This window comes from Carcharhinus amblyrhynchos, unplaced genomic scaffold (assembly GCF_965287045.1).
Source record: "Carcharhinus amblyrhynchos unplaced genomic scaffold, sCarAmb.v2.hapA chromosome_1198, whole genome shotgun sequence".
In the NCBI taxonomy this organism is placed as follows: domain Eukaryota; kingdom Metazoa; phylum Chordata; class Chondrichthyes; order Carcharhiniformes; family Carcharhinidae; genus Carcharhinus; species Carcharhinus amblyrhynchos.
The window spans coordinates 3,054-25,552 of record NW_027650938.1 but is presented as its reverse complement, the minus strand read 5'-3'; the positions used below and the strand labels follow the sequence as shown (position 1 = coordinate 25,552).

Below are 22,499 nucleotides of genomic sequence, written 5' to 3'. Positions count from 1 at the left end.
TTGATAAGAGAGGGGATTAAGGGTTATGGGGAGAGGGCGGGAATGTGGAACTGAGCCACGACAGATCAGCCATGATCTTATTGAATGGCGGGGCAGGCTTGAAGGGCTAGATGGCCTACTCCTGCTCCTATTTCTTATGTTCTTATGTTCTTGTGCTCCAGGGATCGAGGGGGTTCCTTGCTCCTGCCTAGCTCTGTGCCTGCTGCTGGCACTGGTCCAGAAGGGACAGGAGAGCATCACAGGGATTGGGTGACTGCCCGAATTCTCTGTCTTCAGAACCTGTCATGTTTCATCTCTTAGCGTGTAAAAGAAAATCTTATTAACCAGTATTTAGAGGAGATTAGGAGATCAGGCCCTCAGCGCTTGCTCAGAATATTCTGGAGCCACCCAGATTACAGTTTCTATAGCGATCCTCACCTCACCACAACCCTTGGGGTTGGAACCTTCTGGAATTCCTGACTTGGGCAGTGCGGAGTTCGGAACAAGCAATATGGAGTCTGAGAGTGACACAGTTAGTTGGATGTGGTCATTCTGTCTGCACTTTGTTCTCTCCCCGCCCCTGCCTTACTGTGCATTTCGCTCTCTGCCCATCTGTATCTGTTTCTATGTCTCCATCTGTATGTCTCTGCCAATGCCCCCCCCCCACCCCCCCGTCTGCCCTCCATTCCCTTCCTCAATGAGTTTCTGTTACCCATCCTTCTCCGAGACTTGTTTTGAGCTTTGTCAGAGTTGGAAAGGGTGACTTTGAGAGGCTGAAATTTCGATTAGGAACCAGATAGCTTTTTCCTCTTTCCCACGTAATGGGCTGGAGAGGCTGAATGACCTCCTCCCGTTCCTGTGCAACAGGCCTGAGGGGCTGAATGGCCTCCTGCTGTTCCTGGACAACAGGCCTGAGGGGCTGAATAGCCTCCTCCTGTTTCTGGGCACATGCCTGAGGGACTGAATGGCCTCCTTGTTCCTGGACAAATGCCTGAGGGGCTGAATGGCCTCCTATTTTTGGACAAATGCTTGAGGGACTGAATAGCTTCCTCCTTTCCTGTGCAACCAGCCTAAGGGACTGAACAGCCTCCACCTGTTCCTGGGCAAAATCCTGAGGGGCTGAATGGTCTCCTCCTGTTCCTGGGCAAAAGCCTAAGTGGCTGAATGGCCTCCTGCCATTCCTGGGCAAAAGTCTGAGGGACAGAATGGCCTCCTGCTTTCCGATAACCCCCCCCCCCCTCCCGTCCGTCCCTGCATATATCTGATGCACAGAATTCCCAATGGAGCACAGGGACAGACAGAAACTTGTTTACAGACAGAACAGAGTCCCTCACAATCACTAACCGCTCTTCCTCCATTTCAGAGCCACCTGCATCCTGTCCCTCTGAATAGAAAGCCTTGCCCAGAACAATCCAGCAGAGCGGCAGAATGGTTTGATTTCCCCAGTGGCTGCGACTCGCTGATGCTGGAGGAAGGGGCAGCTTTTTTTGGGTTGGGAGGGCTTTATATTTTTGATGGCTGTTGGCCTGTTCTGTCTGTGTTAATCTGAGCACCATATTAGGTAAAAGAGTGGATTTCTCTCCAAGCTCTGTGTTTGTCTTCAGGAGAATTCCTTCTGATGTTGTTTTTCTGTGTGTGTGTGTGTGTGTGTGTGTGTGTGTGTGTGTGTGTGTGTGTGTGTGTGTGTGTGTGTGTGTGCGCGCGCGCGCGCACGCGCGTGTGTATATATCTGCAGTCATTTCCAGAGAGGAAGGCGGGAGCTCTGCTTCTGTTGGTGACGGCTGAGATGTTGGTGGAACTTTTCCGGATTATTTTATCATGTGTGGATAAATCGGACTCCAGCTGGGGGTGGGGGTGGTCTGGCTCAGGATGGGGGGAACTGCAGGATAAAGGACGGTGATTTGGTGATGTAAGATTGGTGTCGGAGATTCCCAAATATCCAAATTTGGGTTTTTTATGGGATTTAAAGTTAGAGAGAATGGATTTGTTTATCTTGTTTGTTATTTCCCCACTCTGCCTTTCTCGCTTTCTCACTTGCCAACACTGTCCCGCTGCCTTTCATTTTGCTCCCTTGCCTTTCTTGCTCGTTCCACCTCAGTCTCGTACTTTCACTGCCTCCCCACTTACCCCCTCCCTCCCACCTCCCCCCATCTCACTCTCACCACCTCCCCATCTCTCTCCTGCCGCCTCCCCCTCTCCCTCCGCCTCCCCCTCTCCCTCCGCCTCCCCCTCTCCCTCCGCCTCCCCCTCTCCCTCCGCCTCCCCCTCTCCCTCCGCCTCCCCCTCTCCCTCCGCCTCCCCCTCTCCCTCCGCCTCCCCCTCTCCCTCCGCCTCCCCCCTCCCTCCGCCTCCCCCTCTCCCTCCGCCTCCCCCTCTCCCTCCGCCTCCCCCTCTCCCTCCGCCTCCCCCTCTCCCTCCGCCTCCCCCTCTCCCTCCGCCTCCCCCTCTCCTTCCCACCTCGCCCATCTCCCTCCTGCCACCCCCTCTCTCTCTCTCTCCCGCCTCCCACTGCCTCCCCTGTATACCCTCCGCCCAACCCATCTCCGTCCCACCGCCTCCCCGTCTCCCTCCGTCCCACTTCCCCCGTCTCCCACATCTCCCTGCCGCCACCTCCCCCTCTCCCTCCCGCCTCCCCCCTCTCCTTCCCACCTCTCCCATCTCCCTCCTGCCACCCCCCGCTCTCTCCCACCTCCCCATCTCCCTCCTGCCACCTCCCCCCGTCTCCCTCCGTCCCGCCTACCCCGTCTCCCTTCCACCGCCTCCCCGTCTCCCTCCCTCTGCCTCCTCCCGCTGCCCCTCCCTCCCGCTGCCCCTCCCTCCCGCTGCCTCCCCCGTCTCCCTCTGTCCTGCCTCCCCTCCGCTCTCCCTCCCGCCGCCTCCCCTCCACCCTCCCTCCGCCCTCCCAAGTAAAGTGCTGCAGCTGGCCGGTTGAATTTTGATCTGTAGTGAGTCCTGGATTCAGTGCTGTCTACCCCCCGACCCCGGTGAGTCTCAGTTGGGAATTAACAATGCGATGTGTGTGCTTTGTCCCAGTAGGATTTGGTGATGTCCGGTCCGACTTGGCTTCCTCCAAAGAGTAGCGGTCATCTCGCGGACAGTGCTCCCGCCCCAGTGCCGGGCGGTCCTTCGCTTACCTCGTCCACTGCCTACCGGCAGTCACAGAAGTTCACCCCTGCCTTCAAACCTGAGCAAAACGGAGGCCTGAGTGCGGGAGGACCGCTGCGTTACACAGCACCTCAACCAGGTACCCAGGGTGGGCATGCGCTGCAGGCAATGTCAGTCACAGGTGCCAGCGGTAACTGGGGGCCACAGGTTGGACTGGGAGGAATTTGGCAAATCTTTCAAGGGCAGCAGTGGGATCAGTCTGTGCCTCTCTCTCTTCAACCATGGGTGTTTGTGTGGCATTACCCATCGCTTACCCCTCTGGGAAAGTGATGGTGAGCTGCCTTCTTGAACTGCTGCAGTCATGTAGGTTATGAGAGGGGTGGGTCAAAGAAAGCAGCTCAAGGAGTGAACAGATTGCTCACTGAACGGTTGGGGAGTGGCCGACTCTTGCTTTTTTGTTGATCTTGCTCCAGCGCTCTGTCTCCACCAGAATGGAAAACAACTTGCATTTTAAGCTTAAAGTTTATTTATTAGTCACAAGTCAACTTACATTAACACTGCAATGAAGTTACTATGAAAATCCCCTAGTCACCACGCTCTTGCGCCTGTTTGGGTACACTGAGGGAGAATTTAGCGTGGCCAATGCACCTAATCAGCACATCTTTCAGACTGTGGGAGGAAACCCATGCAGACATGGAGAATGTGCAGACTCTGCACAGACAGTGACCCAAGCCGGGAATCGAACCCAGGTCCTGGGTGCTGTAAGGCAGCAGTGCTAAGCACTGTGCCACCCATGACGGTGCCTTTTCCAACCTGGGGCCATCCCAAAACAGTTTTCAGCCAATGAAGTACTTTTTGAAGTGTAGTCAATGTTGTGACAACGGGCAGTTTTCACACAGCAAGATCCCATGAACAGCTTGATGATAATGACCAGGTTGTGTTTTTAAGGAGTTGGTTGAGGGGTGAATGTTGGCCCCAGGGATTTACTTCCCCTCTTCTAGAATCATAGAATCCCTACAGTACAAAAGGAGGCCATTCAGCCCATTGAATCTGCAATGACCATAATTCTACCCAGGCCCTACCCCCATAACCCCATACATTTACTTTAGTTAGTCCCCCTGACACTAAATAGCAATTTAGCATGGCCAATCCACCTAACCCGCACATCTTTGGACTGTGGGAGGAAACCCGAGCACCCGGAGGAAACACACACAGACACAGGAAGGTTGGAATTGAACCTGGGCCCCTGCCACTGTGGGGCAGCAATGCTACCCATTGATCTTTTACATCACTCAAATGTTGCTGTATGTGTGTGTGTGTCCGTCTCGGTGCGTCTGTCCGTTTCCCCCCCCCCCCCCAGGGGGTGTGTTCGACTCCCGGGGGTGGGGGTGTGGTGTCTGTCTCTGTGAATCAGTCTGCCTGTCTGTCTGCCTGCGTATTTTGTGCATGTCTGTTTTCTGTGTGAGTCTGTGTGTAGGACTGGTCCTGAGTTTCTCTCTCCTTGGTTTTGGGACATGTCCTGCTGCCATGATTTAGTTTGGAGTGTTTGGGACAGTGAGAGATCTTGGGGTGAAAGATTTATCTGAAAGCCCCAGAGCCTGCTGAATTCCAACTCTTATACCTTGGAGTCACTGGATTGTAATTGGCGGGGAGGTACATTGGCTGGCAGACTCCCCCCCGCCTTGCTGGGAAACAGTGAGCTAATGAGTTGAGAATAATGAGTGGCACAGTGGTTCAATTCCCTGCCGTGGGTCACTGTCTGTGTGGAATCTGCACGTTCTCCCTGTGTCTGCATGGATTTCCTCTGCGTTCTCTGATTTCCTCCTACACTCCAAAGACATGTAGGCCATGATAAATTGGCCCTTAGTGTCCAAAGACGTGGAGGTGAGGAGGATTGGCCATGGTAAATTTGCCCCTTAGTGTCCAAAGATGTGCAAATTAGGTGGTATGCTTTGCCTGCATAGCACGTAAGAAACAATACTTTTCACTGTATGCTGATACATGTGACAATAATAAATCAAATCTTATCAAATCAAATGCTAAATTGCTCCTTAGTGTCCAAAGATGGGCAGGTTAGGGGGAATTGGCCATGCTAAATGGCCCTTTAAGAGTCGGTGTAAATTAGGGGAATTAAATGTGTGGGATTATGAGAATAGGGCCTGAGTAAGATACTGTGTCAGAGAGTCAGTGCAGACTCGATGGGCCAAATGGCCTCCTCCTGCACTGTAGGGATTCTATGAATTAACTCGAACCCTGGCTGAGGTTAGCTAGCCCAAGCACGGCGACATTGGGTGCTGCTGGTCTCCAGATTTCAGTAGCATGTGCTGTCTTTCCTGGGTTTGGTTCTGAGAGGGTTAATCTTCATACCATGCCTACAGAATTCCTCTTTAGCAAAAGAAATCACTTTCCTTACAAGGGCATACAAACTCTGAAGGAATGGTAACAGCAGTGACGCCCTGTGAGAGCAGCCATGGCCTCTGATCCAGTCAGTCTGCGCTCACAGTGCATCAGGAGGAGCTGCTGCCAGACAGGCTGATCGAGCCCCCACGCCTGCTTCCTGCTCCCATGGGCACAGGGGAGGAAACCTACCACATCTTCTGGAATTGAGATGGTGAATATTTACAAAATCAAGACAGAGTTGTTGGCCCTCTCGCACTGTGCGGACTGAAGCTTGTGGGACTAAGTTCACCTGCAGAAATGAGAATACTTCACTGGACTCTCACACCCCTTAGCAGTACTGAGGGAGTGCTGCACTGTCAGAGGGTCAGTGCTGAGGGAGTGCTGCACTGTCAGAGGGTCAGTGCTGAGGGAGCGCCGCACTGTCAGAGGGTCAGTGCTGAGGGAGCGCCGCACTGTCAGAGGGTCAGTGCTGAGGGAGCGCCGCATTGTCAGAGGGTCAGTGCTGAGGGAGCGCCGCCCTGTCAGAGGGTCAGTGCTGAGGGAGCACCGCCCTGTCAGAGGGTCAGTGCTGAGGGAGCGCCGCCCTGTCAGAGGGTCAGTGCTGAGGGAGCGCCGCCCTGTCAGAGGGTCAGTGCTGAGGGAGCGCCGCCCTGTCAGAGGGTCAGTGCTGAGGGAGCGCCGCACTGTCAGAGGGTCAGTGCTGAGGGAGCGCCGCCCTGTCAGAGGGTCAGTGCTGAGGGAGCGCCGCCCTGTTGGAGGGTCAGTGCTGAGGGAGCGCCGCCCTGTTGGAGGGTCAGTGCTGAGGGAGCGCCGCACTGTCAGAGGGTCAGTGCTGAGGGAGCGCCTCACTGTCAGAGGGTCGGTGCTGAGGGAGCGCCGCCCTGTTGGAGGGTCGGTGCTGAGGGAGCGCCGCACTGTCAGAGGGTCGGTGCTGAGGGAGCGCCGCACTGTCAGAGGGTCGGTGCTGAGGGAGCGCCGCACTGTCAGAGGGTCGGTGCTGAGGGAGCGCCGCACTGTCAGAGGGTCGGTGCTGAGGGAGCGCCGCACTGTCAGAGGGTCGGTGCTGAGGGAGCGCCGCACTGTCAGAGGGTCGGTGCTGAGGGAGCGCCTCACTGTCAGAGGGTCAGTGCTGAGGGAGCGCCGCCCTGTCGGAGGGTCGGTGCTGAGGGAGGGCCGCACTGTCAGAGGGTCGGTGCTGAGGGAGTGTCGCACTGTCAGAGGGTCAGTGCTGAGGGAGCGCCGCACTGTCAGAGGGTCAGTGCTGAGGGAGCGCCGCACTGCCACAGGGTCAGTGCTGAGGGACGGCAACCCTGTCAGAGGGTCAGTGCTGAGGGAGCGCCGCCCTGTCAGAGGGTCAGTGCTGAGGGAGCGCCGCACTGTCAGAGGGTCAGTGCTGAGGGAGCGCCGCCCTGTCAGAGGGTCAGTGCTGAGGGAGCGCCTCACTGTCAGAGCGTCAGTGCTGAGGGAGCGCCGCACTGTCAGAGGGTCAGTGCTGAGGGACGGCAACCCTGTCAGAGGGTCAGTGCTGAGGGAGCGCCGCCCTGTCAGAGGGTCAGTGCTGAGGGAGTGCCGCACTGTCAGAGGGTCAGTGCTGAGGCAGCGCCGCCCTGTCAGAGGGTCAGTGCCGAGGCAGCGCCGCCCTGTCAGAGGGTCAGTGCCGAGGGAGCGCCGCACTGTCAGAGGGTCAGTGCCGAGGGAGCGCCGCACTGTCAGAGGGTCAGTGCCGAGGGAGCGCCGCCCTGTCAGAGGGTCAGTGCTGAGGGAGCGCCGCCCTGTCAGAGGGTCAGTGCTGAGGGAGCGCCGCCCTGTCAGAGGGTCAGTGCTGAGGGAGCGCCGCCCTGTCAGAGGGTCAGTGCTGAGGGAGCGCCGCCCTGTCAGAGGGTCAGTGCTGAGGGAGCGCCTCACTGTCAGAGGGTCGGTGCTGAGGGAGCGCCGCCCTGTCAGAGGGTCGGTGCCGAGGGAGCGCCGCACTGTCAGAGGGTCGGTACTGAGGGAGCGCCGCACTGTCAGAGGGTCGGTGCCGAGGGAGCGCCGCACTGTCAGAGGGTCGGTGCCGAGGGAGCGCCGCACTGTCAGAGGGTCGGTACTGAGGGAGCGCCGCACTGTCAGAGGGTCGGTACTGAGGGAGCGCCGCACTGTCAGAGGGTCGGTACTGAGGGAGCGCCGCACTGTCAGAAGTGCTGTTTTTCTTTTTTTTGAGGATCTGTCTGCCTTTTCCTGTTAGTGTGGAGAAGCTTCAGTTCTCTCAGGCGTTCTGGCCAATATCTGAATGAGCACCCTCAGTACAGTGATGATCCCATTGTTGTTTGTGGCGCTTGCTGTGCACAGTTCACATTTCCTACACTACAACAGCAGCTGTAGAGAGAAACACACACTTGTTGTCTCATGTAAGTCAGACCAGATTTCCTTCCCTAAATAACATTAGTGAACCAGATGGGTTTTTCCAACAATTGACAATGGGTTTCATGGTCAATAGTAGATTCTTAGTTCCAGATTTTTATTGAACTCAAATTCCACCATCTGCTATGGTGGGATTCGATCCCGGGTCCCCCAAGGCATTACTCTCGCTCTCTGGATTACTAACCCAGTGACAATACCATTTTGTCACCACCTACCTTTAATATCCCACACCAGATAGAAAAATTTGAATTAAATAAAAATCTCAAATTAAAAGTTTCATGGTCACCATTACACTTATCAATGATTGTTGGAAAAATTCATTCATTCCTTTAGAGAAGGAAATCTGCCATCCTTACCCGTTCTGGCCTACATGTGACTCCAGAGCGACAGCAATGTGGTCAACTCTTAACTGCCCTCTGAAATGGTCTAGCGAGACACTCAGTTCAAGGTGCAATTAGGGATGGTCAATAAATGTTGGACCCAGCCCAGCGATGACCGTATTCCATGATATAAAGAAGAAACATACACATGCACACACTTGGCACATATACGCACACGTATTCACTTGTGTGCACATCTGTGCACACATGCGCATACATACACTCATGCGTGCACATGCGCACACATACACACTCGTGCACTTTCTTGCGCACACAAACACACTCCACCTACAAGCAAAGCTCCTGTAATCACGCTGCTTGTCGTTTTTGGTAGGACTAGTTTCGCAGAGCTCCACCGAGGTTCCCCGATCATTCCAGCCCTTGACAACCATGTCCACAGAGCATCGCTACCCCTCGGGGCCAGGAGGGAGAGAGGAGAGGAACCCCGTGTCCTGGAGTCAGGCTCAGCCTCAGGTCCCCCACCAGACACAGGTGAGAATGTAGCAGGAAGTCAGGTGCATGCAGTCGCCTTCAGCCTGGGGTTGGGGAGGTCGCATGGAGTGCAGGATCATGTTATTGCGGAAGTGAAGACGCCTAGGCACTATCTGCACCAAATAAACACAACAGGGAGATAAAACTGGCTGTCCGTGTTGTATGATTAAATATTAGTCATGCAATATTTTAAAATGATCTCCTTCCCTAATAATATCAGCTATATGTTTATGATTGCCAATAAAAGAACTGATTTCCTTCAGGCTAAGAAATGCCAGTGATGTGAACAGATGATTCTGGGCTGAGGAGAAGGCCATTCAGCCCTTTGATGCCGTTCAGCCGTTCAATTCCTTCCAAATCTTGAGGGAATTGAGGGACTTGAGGATTGGCATATCTGTCATCAAGTGATTATTGAATGCTGCACCTCAATGGTTAAACACTCCGCTTTCTTAGATGCATAGAAAGTAGAAACAGCAGGAGGTCATTCGGCCCTTCCAGCCTGCTCCACCATTCATTTTAACCATGGCTGATCATCAAATTCAATATCTAGATCCCTCCCTTCCCCTCTTATCCCTTGATCCCTTTAGCACCAAGAGCAATATCTAATTCCTTCTTGAAATCACACAACGTTTTGCCCTCAACTACTTTCTGTGGGAGTGAATTCGACACATTCACCACCCTCTGGGTGAAGAAATTTCTCCTCACCTCAGTCCTAAAAGGTTTACCCTTTATCCTCAAACTCTGACCCCTCGTTCTGGATCCCCCAACATCAGGAACATTCTTTCTGAATCGACCCTTTGAATTTTATAAGTTTCTATGACATCCCCTCTAAACTCCTAATATAATCCTAACCCACCTCTCCTCATATGTCAGACCTGCCATCCCAGGAATAAGCCTGGTAAACCTTTGCTGTACTCCGTCTATAGCAAGGACATCCTTCCTCAGATAAGGACACCAAAACTGCACACAACACTCCAGGTGTAGCCTCACTAATGCCCTGTACAATAGCAGCTAAACATCCCTATTCCTATACCCAAATCCTCTCGCTATGAAGGCCAGCATACCATTTGCCTTCTTTACTGCCTGCTGTACCCGTGCACTTACTTTTAGCGACTGATGCATGAGGACAGCAAGGTCTCATCGAGTATCCACTTCTCTCAATTTGCACCTATTCAAGTAATAATCTGCCTTCCTATTATTGCTACCAAAGTGGATAAGCCCACGTTTATTCTCATTAAGATGACCCATGCTCCCTGTGTCGCGGAGGAGCAGTGAGTGTTGGAGGGGGGCAGTGGATGGTGGAGGGAGCACTGGGTGTCAGGCAGGGGACAGTGGGTGGTGCGGAATGGCAGGGGAAGTGGCCACAGAGGCACTGAGGAGCTGCCGGATATGCTTATGGCAGAGCAAAGACTGAAGGTTGGGTTTGAATTGGAAGTGAGGCCTGCTGGTCTGACCAGGCCATTCCACTATTCCTCCCCACCCCGCCCCAGCTCCATGCACCGTCCGAAATCCTGTCTTATTTTATAGGTGAGGCCTTTGGAGAAGCCTGTGAATCGGCCCTCGAGCATTGATGCTGAGATCGACTCTCTGACCAGCATGCTGGCTGACATGGAGAACAACTCTCCCTTCCATCCCCGACCAAGACAGGTAAGAGGGCAAAGGATGTCACCCCAGGCTGCTACGTCACAGGGTCAACTGGGCACAGTGGTTGGTTAGCACTGCTGCCTCACAGCGCCAGGGACCTGGGATTGATTCCTGACTTGGGTCACCGTGCGGAATTTGCATGTTTCCCTCGTGTCTGCGTGGGTTTCCTCTGGGTTCTCCAGTTTCCTCCCACAGTCCAAAGATGTGCAGGTTAGGTTGCGTTGATCATGCTAAATTGTCCATTAGTGTCCTGGGATGCATCGGTTGGAGGGATAAGTGGGGTAAATATGTGGAGTTATGGGGATAGGGCCTGGGTGGGATTGTTGTCGATGCAGACTCGATGGGCTGAATGGCCTCCTTCGGCACTATAGCTTCTCTATGATTTCCTATAATTCTGTAACAGAGGTCGGGGTCAGCAGTGTTGTTTGGGGGAGGGGGTCATGGGGTAGCTGCGATTCTAGAATTACGTGATATTACTGTGTAACTGGATGTAAGAATCGTTCTCCAGCCAGCAGCTCTGTACCTTTTTTCTCTCTTTTGCAGAATTACGACAGCGGCAATTCTCCGGGCGTATCCTCTTACCATTCCCAACCGGCTAACATTCCAGCCAAACAACTGCCTGCTTACAAACCCATGGCTCAGCCATCTGTTACCATGGCAACAAAGGCACCAGGCCAGCCTGAGGCCTTCTCCACCTCCAGGCCCGTTGCCTACAGCAACGCCTCCCACCCTCCGGCCTATAGCAGCGCGGCTCACCCTGGGGCCTACACCGCTCCGTCAGCGCAATCCACAGCCTACACCTCCGCTTCTGTTCCAAGGTCGTACCCTCAGCCCGTGGCCGCCTCCTACACCACGGCCTCAACGTCCGCTGGCCCGGCCTTCAATGTGCAGGTCAAAGTGGCCCAGCCAGTTCCAAGTTACACCCAGCCTGGTCGCCAGGCTGAGCAGGCTTACGGGCCTCCTCCACCCCGACAGGCCTCCTCGGCCTACCTCCACCAGCATCCAGAGCCGGCCTACCGAGCCCCGCAGCACAGGTACCCCGAGCCATCCTACGCCTCGGTCCCTCCAGCCCCAGACCCAGCACCAGCCTCTCCAAACTGGTATCCGCCCGCGCACTTCGCCGGAGGGCCCCCAGGCCTCCCGGAAGCCCCCTACAGCCCTGAGGGGATGTACGGGAACGCCAGGAGGCCAGAGCTCGCCTTCTATGGCGGTGGATCCAAGCAGCCAGGCCAGTACCAGTCATTTGGCCCCAAGAAGAGTGGTTACAGCGAGGAACTGCCCCCTCCGCCACCACCCCCGCCAACCACCGTCAGTCACCTCACAAAGGTAATTTGGATGAGAGAACAAGATGTAACATCTCAAAGTTTGCAGATGATTCCATGTTGAGTGGTTGGGTGAACTATGATGAGGATGCAAAGATCCTTCAGAATGATCTGGACAGGCTGGGTGGGTGGGCATATCAATGATAGATGCAGTATAATTTGGATAAATATGTGGTTATTCACTTTGGAAGCAAAATCAAGGTGACAGATTACTACCTGAGTGGCTGTAAATTGGGAGAGAGAGGGGAGTGTGCAGAGGCACCTAGATGTCCTTGTGCACTAGTTGCTGAAGGTAAGCATGCAGGTGCAGCAGGCGGTAAAGAAGGCGAATGGTATGTTGGCCTTTATTGCGAGAGGTATTGAGTACAGGAGCAGGGACATGTTGCTGCAATTATACAGGGGCTTTGGTGAGGCCACACCTAGAGTATTGTGGGCAGTTTTGGTCTCCTTTTCTGAGGAAGGATGCTCTTGCTCTGGAGGGAGTGCAGTGAAGATTTACCAGGCTGATTCCGGGGATGGAGGGACTGATGTACGAGGAGACATTGACCAGGTTAGGATTGTTTTCATTGGAGTTGAGATGAATGAGGAGGATGGGGGATGGAATCTCATAGAGACTTGTAAAATTCTAACAGGACCAGACAGGGTAGATGCAGGGAGGATGTTCCCGATGGTGGGGGGAGTCCAGAACCAGGGATCACAGTCTGAGGATTGGGGGTGGACCATTTAGGACGGAGGTGAGGAGACTTTTCTTCACCCGGTGAGCCTGTGGAATTCATTCCCACAGGAAGTAGTTAATGCCAAAACATTGAATGTATTCAAGAGGTGGCTGGATAGAACACTTGGGGGTGAATGGGATCAAAGGTTATGGAGAGAAAGCAGGATGAGGCTATTGAGTTGGATCATTAGCCATGATGGTGATGAATGGTGAAGCAGGCTCGAAGGGCTGAATGGCCTCCTGCTGCTCCATCTTCGATGCTTCTCTGTAAGATAAGGGCCACTCAGTGCCCAGTATTTGTGTGACGCCTTTTACCCAATAAAACTCTCTCCAAGGTCCCTCACAGGAGTGACTGTCAAACCAAATTCCGCACCCAGTCACATCCGGGGTAAAAGGGGGCAGGCAGAAAAGGGGTGATAGATTCCATGGAGTGTTTACAGGTGGAGGAGAAGGATGGAAAGTTTCATAGAGGACAGATTTCAGAACTGCATTGGCCATGCTAAATTCTCCCTCAGTGTACTCAAACTGGGTGCCAAAGTGTGGCGAGTAGGGGATTTTCACAGTAACTTCATTGCAGTGTAAGCCTACTTGTGACTAATAAATAAATTTCACTTTACTTTAGCTAATCCTCCTGACACTAAGAGCAGCAAGGTAACACAGTGGTTAGCACTGCTGCTTCACAGCGCCAGGGGCCAGGGTTCGATTCCTGGCTTGGGTCACTGTCTGTGTGGAATCTGCACGTTTTCCCCATGTCTGTGTGGGTTTCCTCCGGTTTCCTCCCACAGTCCAAGGATGTGCGGGTTAGGTTGATTAGCCATGCTAAAATTGCCCTTTAGTGTCCTGCAATGCGTAGGTTACTGGGTAAATATGTAGGGATTTGGGGTAGGGCCTGGGTGGGATTGCGGTCGATGCAGACTCGATGGGCCAAATGGCCTCTTTCTTGCATTGCAGGGTTTCTATGATAAGGGGCGATTTAGCATGGCCAATCCACCTAACCCACGCATGTTTGGACTGAGAGGGGAAGCTGGAGCATCCGGAGGGAATCCACACAGACACAGGGAGAATGTGCAGACTTCACACAGACAGAGCCCAAGCTGGGAATCAAACCCGGGTCACTGGCGCTGAGAAGCACCACTGTGCTACTGTGCCATCGGGATTCTGGAACTCCCCTGATGAGGATGGAATTGAGTGATCTGATGGTGGGGGGGAGGAATCGGGAAATCTTACTAGAAGGTGGGGAGGCGGGAGATAAAGTTGAGGAGTGGGGTCTGTGTCAGACAGTGAAATGCTGGGATTCAGTGGGTTTTTAGATTGTGTATGCTGATTGATTCACACTCACACGCTGTCTCCTCTGTGTCTCTAGCCCCATTACGGGCCTCCCGCAGGGGGGTCGGCGCAAGCCAGCAGACCAGAGGACGAGCTTGACCGGATCACCAAGAAACTGGTCCATGACATGAACAACCCACCATCCGAGGAGTATTTCGGTGAGTGTTCCCTGACAGGGAGGGGCGTGTTTCTGAGGTGGTTTCATTGCGCAAACCAATGGTTAAAGCTCAGATGTGATTGGTTCGAAGCCAGTGTTTAACCGCCAGGATCGCACAGGCGTGGCTGGGATATTTACTGACCACCGCAGGTCAAAGATGAGGGGGAGGTACTAACACCGGCCCGTTGATCCTCGGGGATCACTGATTGTGAGTGACTGACTCTGTTGTTGGGTGTTCTGAGCAGTGCTGATGATTCTCGTTGCCAGGGCGCTGTGCTCGGTGTGGGGAGAACGTGGTTGGGGACGGCACAGGCTGTATAGCCATGGACCAAGTCTTCCACGTTGAGTGTTTCACCTGCATGACCTGTCGCTGTCGACTGCGGGGCCAACCTTTCTATGCCATCGACAAGAAATCATACTGCGAGTCCTGTTACATTGTGAGTAGCACACAGCCAGTTACACAGTCGTGGAATGTGGCCAGTTACAGCGCATCCACTGCCCATGGTCATTTACCATGCACAGTCCATATGATAATGTTTATTATTGTCGTACGTCGGCTTACATTAACACCTCAATGAAGCTGCTGTGAAAATCCCCTAGTTACCAGACTCTGAGGAAGACTGAGGGAGAATTCAGTATGGCCAGTGTACCTAACCTGCACGTCTATGCATAATGTGCAACTGGTTATGATGCGTGTAGCGCACCCAGTAACGATGCATGTAGCGCACCCAGTAACGATGCGTGTCGCGCACCCAGTAACGATGCGTGTAGCGCACCCAGTAACGATGCGTGTCGCGCACCCAGTAACGATGCGTGTCGCGCACCCAGTAACGATGCGTGTCGCGCACCCAGTAACGATGCGTGTCGCGCACCCAGTAACGATGCGTGTCGCGCACCCAGTAACGATGCGTGTCGCGCACCCAGTAACGATGCGTGTCGCGCACCCAGTAACGATGCGTGTCGCGCACCCAGTAACGATGCGTGTCGCGCACCCAGTAACGATGCGTGTCGCGCACCCAGTAACGATGCGTGTCGCGCACCCAGTAACGATGCGTGTCGCGCACCCAGTAACGATGCGTGTAGCGCACCCAGTAACGATGCGTGTCGCGCACCCAGTAACGATGCGTGTCGCGCACCCAGCAACGATGCGTGTAGCGCACCCAGCAACGATGCGTGTAGCGCACCCAGTAACGATGCGTGTCGCGCACCCAGCAACGATGCGTGTCGCGCACCCAGTAACGATGCGTGTAGCGCACCCAGTAACGATGCGTGTAGCGCACCCAGCAACGATGCGTGTCGCGCACCCAGCAACGATGCGTGTAGCGCACCCAGCAACGATGCGTGTAGCGCACCCAGCTACGATGCGTGTAGCACACCCGGTAACGATGCGTGTAGCGCACCCGGTAACGATGCGTGTAGCGCACCCGGTTACGATGCGTGTAGCGCACCCGGTTACGATGCGTGTAGCGCAGCCAGTAACGATGCGTGTAGCGCACCCGGTTACGATGCGTGTAGCGCACCCGGTTACGATGCGTGTAGCGCACCCGGTTACGATGCGTGTAGCGCAGCCGGTTACGATGCGTGTAGCGCACCCGGTTACGATGCGTGTAGCGCATCCGGTTACGATGCGTGTAGCGCACCCGGTTACGATGCGTGTAGCGCACCCGGTTACGATGCGTGTAGCGCACCCGGTTACGATGCGTGTAGCGCAGCCGGTTGCGATGCGTGTAGCGCAGCCGGTTACGATGCGTGTAAGTTTGTTGCTATTTACAATGCAGTAAGTTACGATGCATGTAGCACTGGGGTCATTACAATGCACCGAGAATGCAAGCAGTTATACTGTGCGGGTTTGATTCCCGGCTTGGGGTCACTGTCTGTGTGGAGTCTGCACATTCTCCCCGTGTCTGTGTGGGTTTCCTCCGGGTGCTCCCACAGTCTGAAAGACATGCTGGTTAGGTGCATTGGCCATGCTGAATTCTCCCTCAGTGTAGCCAGTGTGGCAACTAGTGGATTTTCACAGAAACTTAATTGCAGTGTTGATGTAAGCCAACTTGTGACTAAAAAATAAACTTTAACTTACCTGCGTCTCATTGAGTGGTCAATCCAACAATTTTCTATTACTTATTATTCTGGCGTGATCATAGCTTGAGGTGTGAGGGGAAGTGGGAGGGCGCTCTTTGAGTTAATCATTCAATGAGCCCGTGCTACATTGAACAAGCACTGGACATCCCTGGGCGATCGCAGAGACAGGTCACACACTGCGGACACTGCCTGATATCAAACCCTGGCCAATGCTGCCCTCCAAAGGCCACAGCTGTTACTGCCTCAACCGTAGCTCGAGGATGAGCTTGCTCACTCAGCAGTCGGTCAGTTCCTGTCTAACTGGCCTCCTCCATTCATGGAGCTGTGGTCGATTTAAGATTGTGGATGATTGGGCACTAGTGGATGTCCCTTCATACGGCGAGAGTGGGTGGGTGCAGGAAGGGGTAAAACACTAGCGAGGCCCATCTGGAGTTTCATGTGCAGTTCTGGTCACCATATTACAGGAAGGACGTAACTGCTCTGGAGAGAGAGTTTGAGGAGGTTCCCGAGAATGTCACCAGGGCTGGAAAGGTGTAGCTACGAGGAGAGATTGAAGAGGTTGGGATTATTTTCCTTGGAACAGAGAAGGCTGAGGGCTGACCAGATTGAGGTGTACAAAATGATGAGAAGAGACAGATTGGACAGGATAACATTGTTTCCCTTGGTGGAGAATTCTGGTACCGGGTGACACAGATTTAGGATAAGTGGCAGTAGGTATAGAGGGGACACAAGGAAGAACTTCTTTACGCATAGGGTGTTGGGTCTGGAATTCACAGCCTGAGATGGTGGTGCAAACAGAGACCCTACACTCTTTTAAAAAGTACCTGGATCTGCACTTTAAGTACTATAAGCTACAAGGCTATGGGCTGGATGCAGGAAGGTGGGATTGGAAAGGGCGCCTGGGTGTCCTCAGGCTGGCACAGACAAGATGGGCTAAATGGCCCCCTGTTTGTGCAGTAACTTGTCTGTGGTTCTATGGGGATAGATTAGGCAAGGTGGGTGGGGAGAGTGGGAGAATCTCAGAGCTGTGAACTTCCAATGAACACGCTGGGCTGCCTTGCTGTGAAAATGGTTATTCTGATTGTTTTAATCCTTCTCCCATACAGAACACCCTGGAACAATGTTCCGTCTGCTCCAAGCCCATCATGGACAGGATTCTACGAGCCATGGGCCGTGCCTATCACCCTCAGTGCTTCACCTGTGTGGTGTGTCACCGGTGTCTGGATGGGATCCCCTTCACTGTGGATGCTACCAGCCAGATTCATTGCATTGAGGACTTCCACATGTAAGTGTACAACATTACACACAGTAAATCTCTTCCTGCACTGTCCCCATCAAACACTCCCAGAACAGGTACGACACAGGGTTAGATACAGAGTAAAGCTCCCTGTACACTGTCCCCCCTCAAACATTCCCAGGACAGTTTACAGCACGGGGTTAGATACAGAGTAAAGCTCCCTTTACACTGTCCCCATCAAACACTCCCAGGACAGGTACAGCACGGGGTTAGATACAGAGTAAAGCTCCCTCTACACTGTCCCCCATCAAACACTCCCAGGACAGGTACAGCACAGGGTTAGATACAGTGTAAAGCTCCCTCTACACTGTCCCCATCAAACACACCCAGGGCAGGTACAGCACATGGTTAGATACAGAGTCAAGCTCCCTCTACACTGTCCCCCATCAAACACTCCCAGGACAGGTACAGCACGGGGTTAGATACAGAGTAAAGCTCCCTCTACACTGTCCCCCATCAAACACTCCCAGGACAGGTACAGCACAGGGTTAGATACAGAGTAAAGCTCCCTCTACACTGTCCCCATCAAACACTCCCAGGACAGGTACAGCACGGGGTTAGATACAGAGTAAAGCTCCCTCTACACTGTCCCCAATCAAACACTCCCAGGACAGGTACAGCACGGGGTTAGATACAGAGTAAAGCTCCCTCTACACTGTCCCCCATCAAACACTCCCAGGACAGGTACAGCACGGGGTTAGATACAGAGTAAAGCTCCCTCTACACTGTCCCCCCATCAAACACTCCCAGGACAGGTACAGCACGGGGTTAGATACAGAGTAAAGCTCCCTCTACACTGTCCCCCATCAAACACTCCCAGGACAGGTACAGCACGGGGTTAGATACAGAGTAAAGCTCCCTCTACACTGTCCCCCCATCAAACACTCCCAGGACAGGTACAGCACGGGGTTAGATACAGAGTAAAGCTCCCTCTACACTGTCCCCCATCAAACACTCCCAGGACAGGTACAGCATGGGGTTAGATACAGAGTAAAGCTCCTTCTACACTGTCCCCCCATCAAACATACCCAGGACAGGTACAGCACGGGGTTAGATACAGAGTAAATCTCCCTCTACACTGTCCCCATCAAACACTCCCAGGACAGGTAGATCACGGGGTTAGATACAGAGTGCTCCCTCAGCACTGAGCCTCAGGGTGGGATTTCATCTGAATTCCCTCCTGGGTGTATTTGTGACCCGTTCACATTCCTGGCCATTTGTTTTGACTTGCCCACACAAGTTTCTCTGAACTCCGTCGCCCTGCAGCTGAACATTCCTGCGGTGTTGTGTCTCTCTCAGGAAATTTGCTCCACGCTGCTCTGTCTGTGCCAAGCCAATCATGCCCGAAGCTGGACAGGAGGAGACTGTGCGCATTGTTGCCCTGGATCGTAGCTTCCACGTCAACTGTTACAAGTGTGAGGTAAGAGTTTGCTGCCATTCTCCAGCTGCACAGGCTCGGCACCTCCCTGACTATGGACGGTGAAGGGGCGATCGAATGGAGATTGGGGGCTGGAACAGACAAACAGAAGAGGGATCCAGAGGGAATGATCCCGGGATCCTGGGCAGCACGGTGGCACAGTGGTTAGCTCTGCTGCCCCACAGCGCCAGGGACCCGGGTTCGATTCCTGACTTGGGTCACTGTCTGTGTGGAACTGGAACATTCTCCCCGTGTCTGCATGGGTTTCCTCTGGGTTTCCACCACAGTCCGAAGATGTGTGTGTTAGGTGGAATGGCCATGCTAAATTGTCCCTTGGTGTCCAAAGATGTGAAAGTTAGGTAGATTGGCCATGCTAAATTATCCCTTAATGTCAAAGGACTAGCTACGATAAATGCATTGAGTTATAGGGATAGGGCCTGGGTGGAATTGTGAAGACTCAATGGGCCTAATGGCCTCTTTCTGTACTGTAATTCTATGATTCTATGACATATGAGTAGCATGTGAGGACTCTGGGTCTGTATTCAATGAAGGTTAGAAGGAAGAAGGGGGAATCTCATTGAAACTTACAGAATATTGAAAGGCCTGGATAGAGTGGACGTGGGGAAGGTGTTTCCATTAGTAGGAGAAACTAGGATCAGAGGGTGCAACCTTAGAGTAAAGAGACAACCCTTTAGAACCGAGATGAGGAGCAATTTCTTCAGCCAGAGGGTGTTGAATCTGTAGAATTCATTGCCACAGAAAGTTGTGGAGGGGAGCAGAGAGGTGTGAGAATCTGGAATTCTTTCCCCCCGCCTCCCCCACCCCCAAAAATGCTGTCCAGGCTGGAGCCAGAGTGGGATGGCGGTGGGGAGGGGTTGCTTTCTGTTGGAAATTTCATAGCCAGAGGATTTGAGTATAGGAATAGGGATGTTTTGCTGCAATTGTCTAGGGCTTTGGTGAGGCCACACCTGGAGTATTGTGTGCAGTTTTGGTGTCCTTATCTGAGGAAGGATGTCCTTGCTATAGAGGGAGTACAGCGAAGGTTTACCAGGCTGATTCCTGGGATGGCAGGTCTGTCATATGAGGAGAGACTAACTCGGCTAGGATTACATTCACTGGAGTTTGGAAGAGTGACGGGGGGGGAGTTCTCATTGAAACGTATAAAATTTGAACAGGGTTAGACAGGGTAGATTAAGAAAGAATGTTCCTGATGTTGGGAGGAGTCCAGAACTAGGGGTCAGAGTTTGAGGATAAGGGGTAAACCTTTTAGGATTGAGGTGAAGGGAAATTTCTTCACCCAGAGGGTGGTGAATGTGTGGAATTCACTCCCACAGAAAGTAATTAAGGCCAAAACATGTGATTTCAAGAAGGAATTAGATATCGCTCTTGGGGCGAAAGGGATCAAGGGAATTTGGGGAAGGGGTATCTGGATATTGTTTTTGATGATCAGCCATGATCAAACTGAATGGTGGAGCGGCTGTAAGGGCCAAATGGCCTCCTGCTTCTAGTTTCGATGAGATTGATAGATTTTTGTTGGGCGGGGTAATCAAGGAGCTTTGATATTGTTACAATACCAGCCATGGTGTAGTTGAGTGGCTGCCTCCTCCTCCTCCTCCACTTCTCAGCTATCACATAGCTGGCCGTGGGATCTTGCTATATGTGAATCTCTGCCCCGTTTCCCACATCGTAAGAATGATTACTCCAAAACGGTTTCAGCAGCGGTGGAGTGCTGTGAGGATGGGGGAGGGGCTACGCAAATGTGTGTTCTCTCTTTGGACTGCCTGCTGGTCATTTCCTCCTCCCACTCCTCCCGTGTCTTCTTCACCTCCCCAGGACTGTGGCTTCATCCTGTCGTCAGAGGGGGAGGGGTGCGGCTGCTACCCGCTGGACGGTCACATCCTGTGCAAGAACTGCAGCTCGCGAAGAATCCAGGATCTCTCGGCAAAAATCACCACCGACTGTTAACTTCCCTCACCTTTCCATGGCTGGAGCAGTGGGGAGAGGGAGAGAGAACCATACCAAAAGGGAGGAGGAGACAGGGGATCCAGTACCGGGAGGGACGGGGAGAGAGAGAATCCCATACCAGGAGGGAGTAGGAGAGAGAGAGAATCCCTTACCAGGAGGGAGTAGGAGAGAGAGAGAATCCCATACCAGGAGGGAGTAGGAGAGAGAGAGAATCCCATACCAGGAGGGAGTAGGAGAGAGAGAGAATCCCATACCAGGAGGGAGTAGGAGAGAGAGAGAATCCCATACCAGGAGGGAGTAGGAGAGAGAGAGAATCCCATACCAGGAGGGAAGGAGAGAGAGAGAATCCCATAACGGGAGGGAGGGAGAGAGAGAGAATCCCTTATCGGGAGGAGGAGGGAGAGAGAGAATCCCTTACTGGGAGGGAGGGAGAGAGAGAGAATCCCATACCAGGAGGGAGTAGGAGAGAGAGAGAATCCCTTACCAGGAGGGAGTAGGAGAGAGAGAGAATCCCTTACCAGGAGGGAGTAGGAGAGAGAGAGAATCCCATACCAGGAGGGAGTAGGAGAGAGAGAGAATCCCTTACCAGGAGGGAGTAGGAGAGAGAGAGAATCCCATACCAGGAGGGAGTAGGAGAGAGAGAGAATCCAGTACCAGGAGGGAGGGAGAGAGAGAGAATCCCATAACGGGAGGGAGGGAGAGAGAGAGAATCCCTTATCGGGAGGAGGAGGGAGAGGAGAATCCCTTACCGGGAGGGAGGGAGAGAGAGAGAATCCCGTACCAGGAGGGAGTAGGAGAGAGAGAGAATCCCATACCAGGAGGGAGGGAGAGAGAGAGAGAATCCCATACCGGAGGGAGGGAGAGAGAGAGAGAATCCCTTATCGGGAGGGAGGAGGAGAGAGAGAGAATCCCTTACCGGGAGGGAGGAGGAGAGAGAGAGAATCCCATACCAGGAGGGAGTAGGAGAGAGAGAGAATCCCATACCAGGAGGGAGGGAGAGAGAGAGAATCCCTTACCGGGAGGGAGGGAGAGAGAGAGAATCCCTTACCGGGAGGGAGGGAGAGAGAGAGAATCCCTTACCGGGAGGGAGGGAGAGAGAGAGAATCCCATACCGGGAGGGAGGAGGAGAGAGAGAGAATCCCTTACCGGGAGGGAGGGAGAGAGAGAGAGAATCCCTTACCGGGAGGGAGGGAGAGAGAGGGAGAATCCCTTACCGGGAGGGAGGAGGAGAGAGAGAGAATCCCTTACCGGGAGGGAGGGAGAGAGAGGGAGAATCCCTTACCGGAGGGAGGAGGAGAGAGAGAGAATCCCATACCGGGAGGGAGGAGGAGAGAGAGAGAATCCCTTACCGGGAGGGAGGAGGAGAGAGAGAGAATCCCATACCGGGAGGGAGGAGGAGAGAGAGAGAATCCCTTACCGGGAGGGAGGGAGAGAGAGAGAGAATCCCGTACCAGGAGGGAGGGAGAGAGAGAGAATCCCTTACCGGGAGGGAGGGAGAGAGAGAGAATCCCGTACCAGGAGGGAGGAGGAGAGAGAGAGAATCCCTTACCGGGAGGGAGGAGGAGAGAGAGAGAATCCCATACCGGGAGGGAGGAGGAGAGAGAGAGAATCCCTTACCGGGAGGGAGGGAGAGAGAGAGAGAATCCCGTACCAGGAGGGAGGGAGAGAGAGAGAATCCCTTACCGGGAGGGAGGGAGAGAGAGAGAATCCCATACCGGGAGGGAGGAGGAGAGAGAGAGAATCCCTTACCGGGAGGGAGGGAGAGAGAGAGAATCCCTTACCGGGAGGGAGGGAGAGAGAGAGAATCCCTTACCGGGA

At 53.6% G+C, this 22,499-nt stretch overlaps 1 protein-coding gene across 1 annotated transcript; it reads left to right on the top strand.

Annotated features, from left to right (window-relative positions):
- Positions 1-1,857: 1,857 nt before the first annotated feature.
- On the top strand, positions 1,858-21,323 carry trip6 (thyroid hormone receptor interactor 6). The gene is made up of 10 exons (XM_080185076.1): positions 1,858-1,888; positions 3,016-3,223; positions 8,599-8,756; positions 10,284-10,403; positions 10,944-11,726; positions 13,801-13,921; positions 14,188-14,357; positions 17,109-17,287; positions 18,599-18,719; positions 20,550-21,323. The coding sequence occupies exons 2-10, from the start codon at positions 3,025-3,027 to the stop codon at positions 20,679-20,681; spliced, it is 1,983 nt and encodes a 660-aa protein (XP_080041202.1). The 5' UTR covers positions 1,858-1,888; positions 3,016-3,024; the 3' UTR covers positions 20,682-21,323.
- Positions 21,324-22,499: the final 1,176 nt, after the last annotated feature.

Coding starts and splice junctions, on each gene's coding strand:
- trip6 (XM_080185076.1), top strand. CDS start 3,025: ATGTCCGGTCCGACTTGGCTTCCTCCAAAGAGTAGCGGTCATCTCGCG. Junction 10,404..10,943: donor TCCATCCCCGACCAAGACAG/GTAAGAGGGCAA, acceptor TCTCTTTTGCAG/AATTACGACAGCGGCAATTC. Junction 13,922..14,187: donor ACCATCCGAGGAGTATTTCG/GTGAGTGTTCCC, acceptor TCTCGTTGCCAG/GGCGCTGTGCTCGGTGTGGG.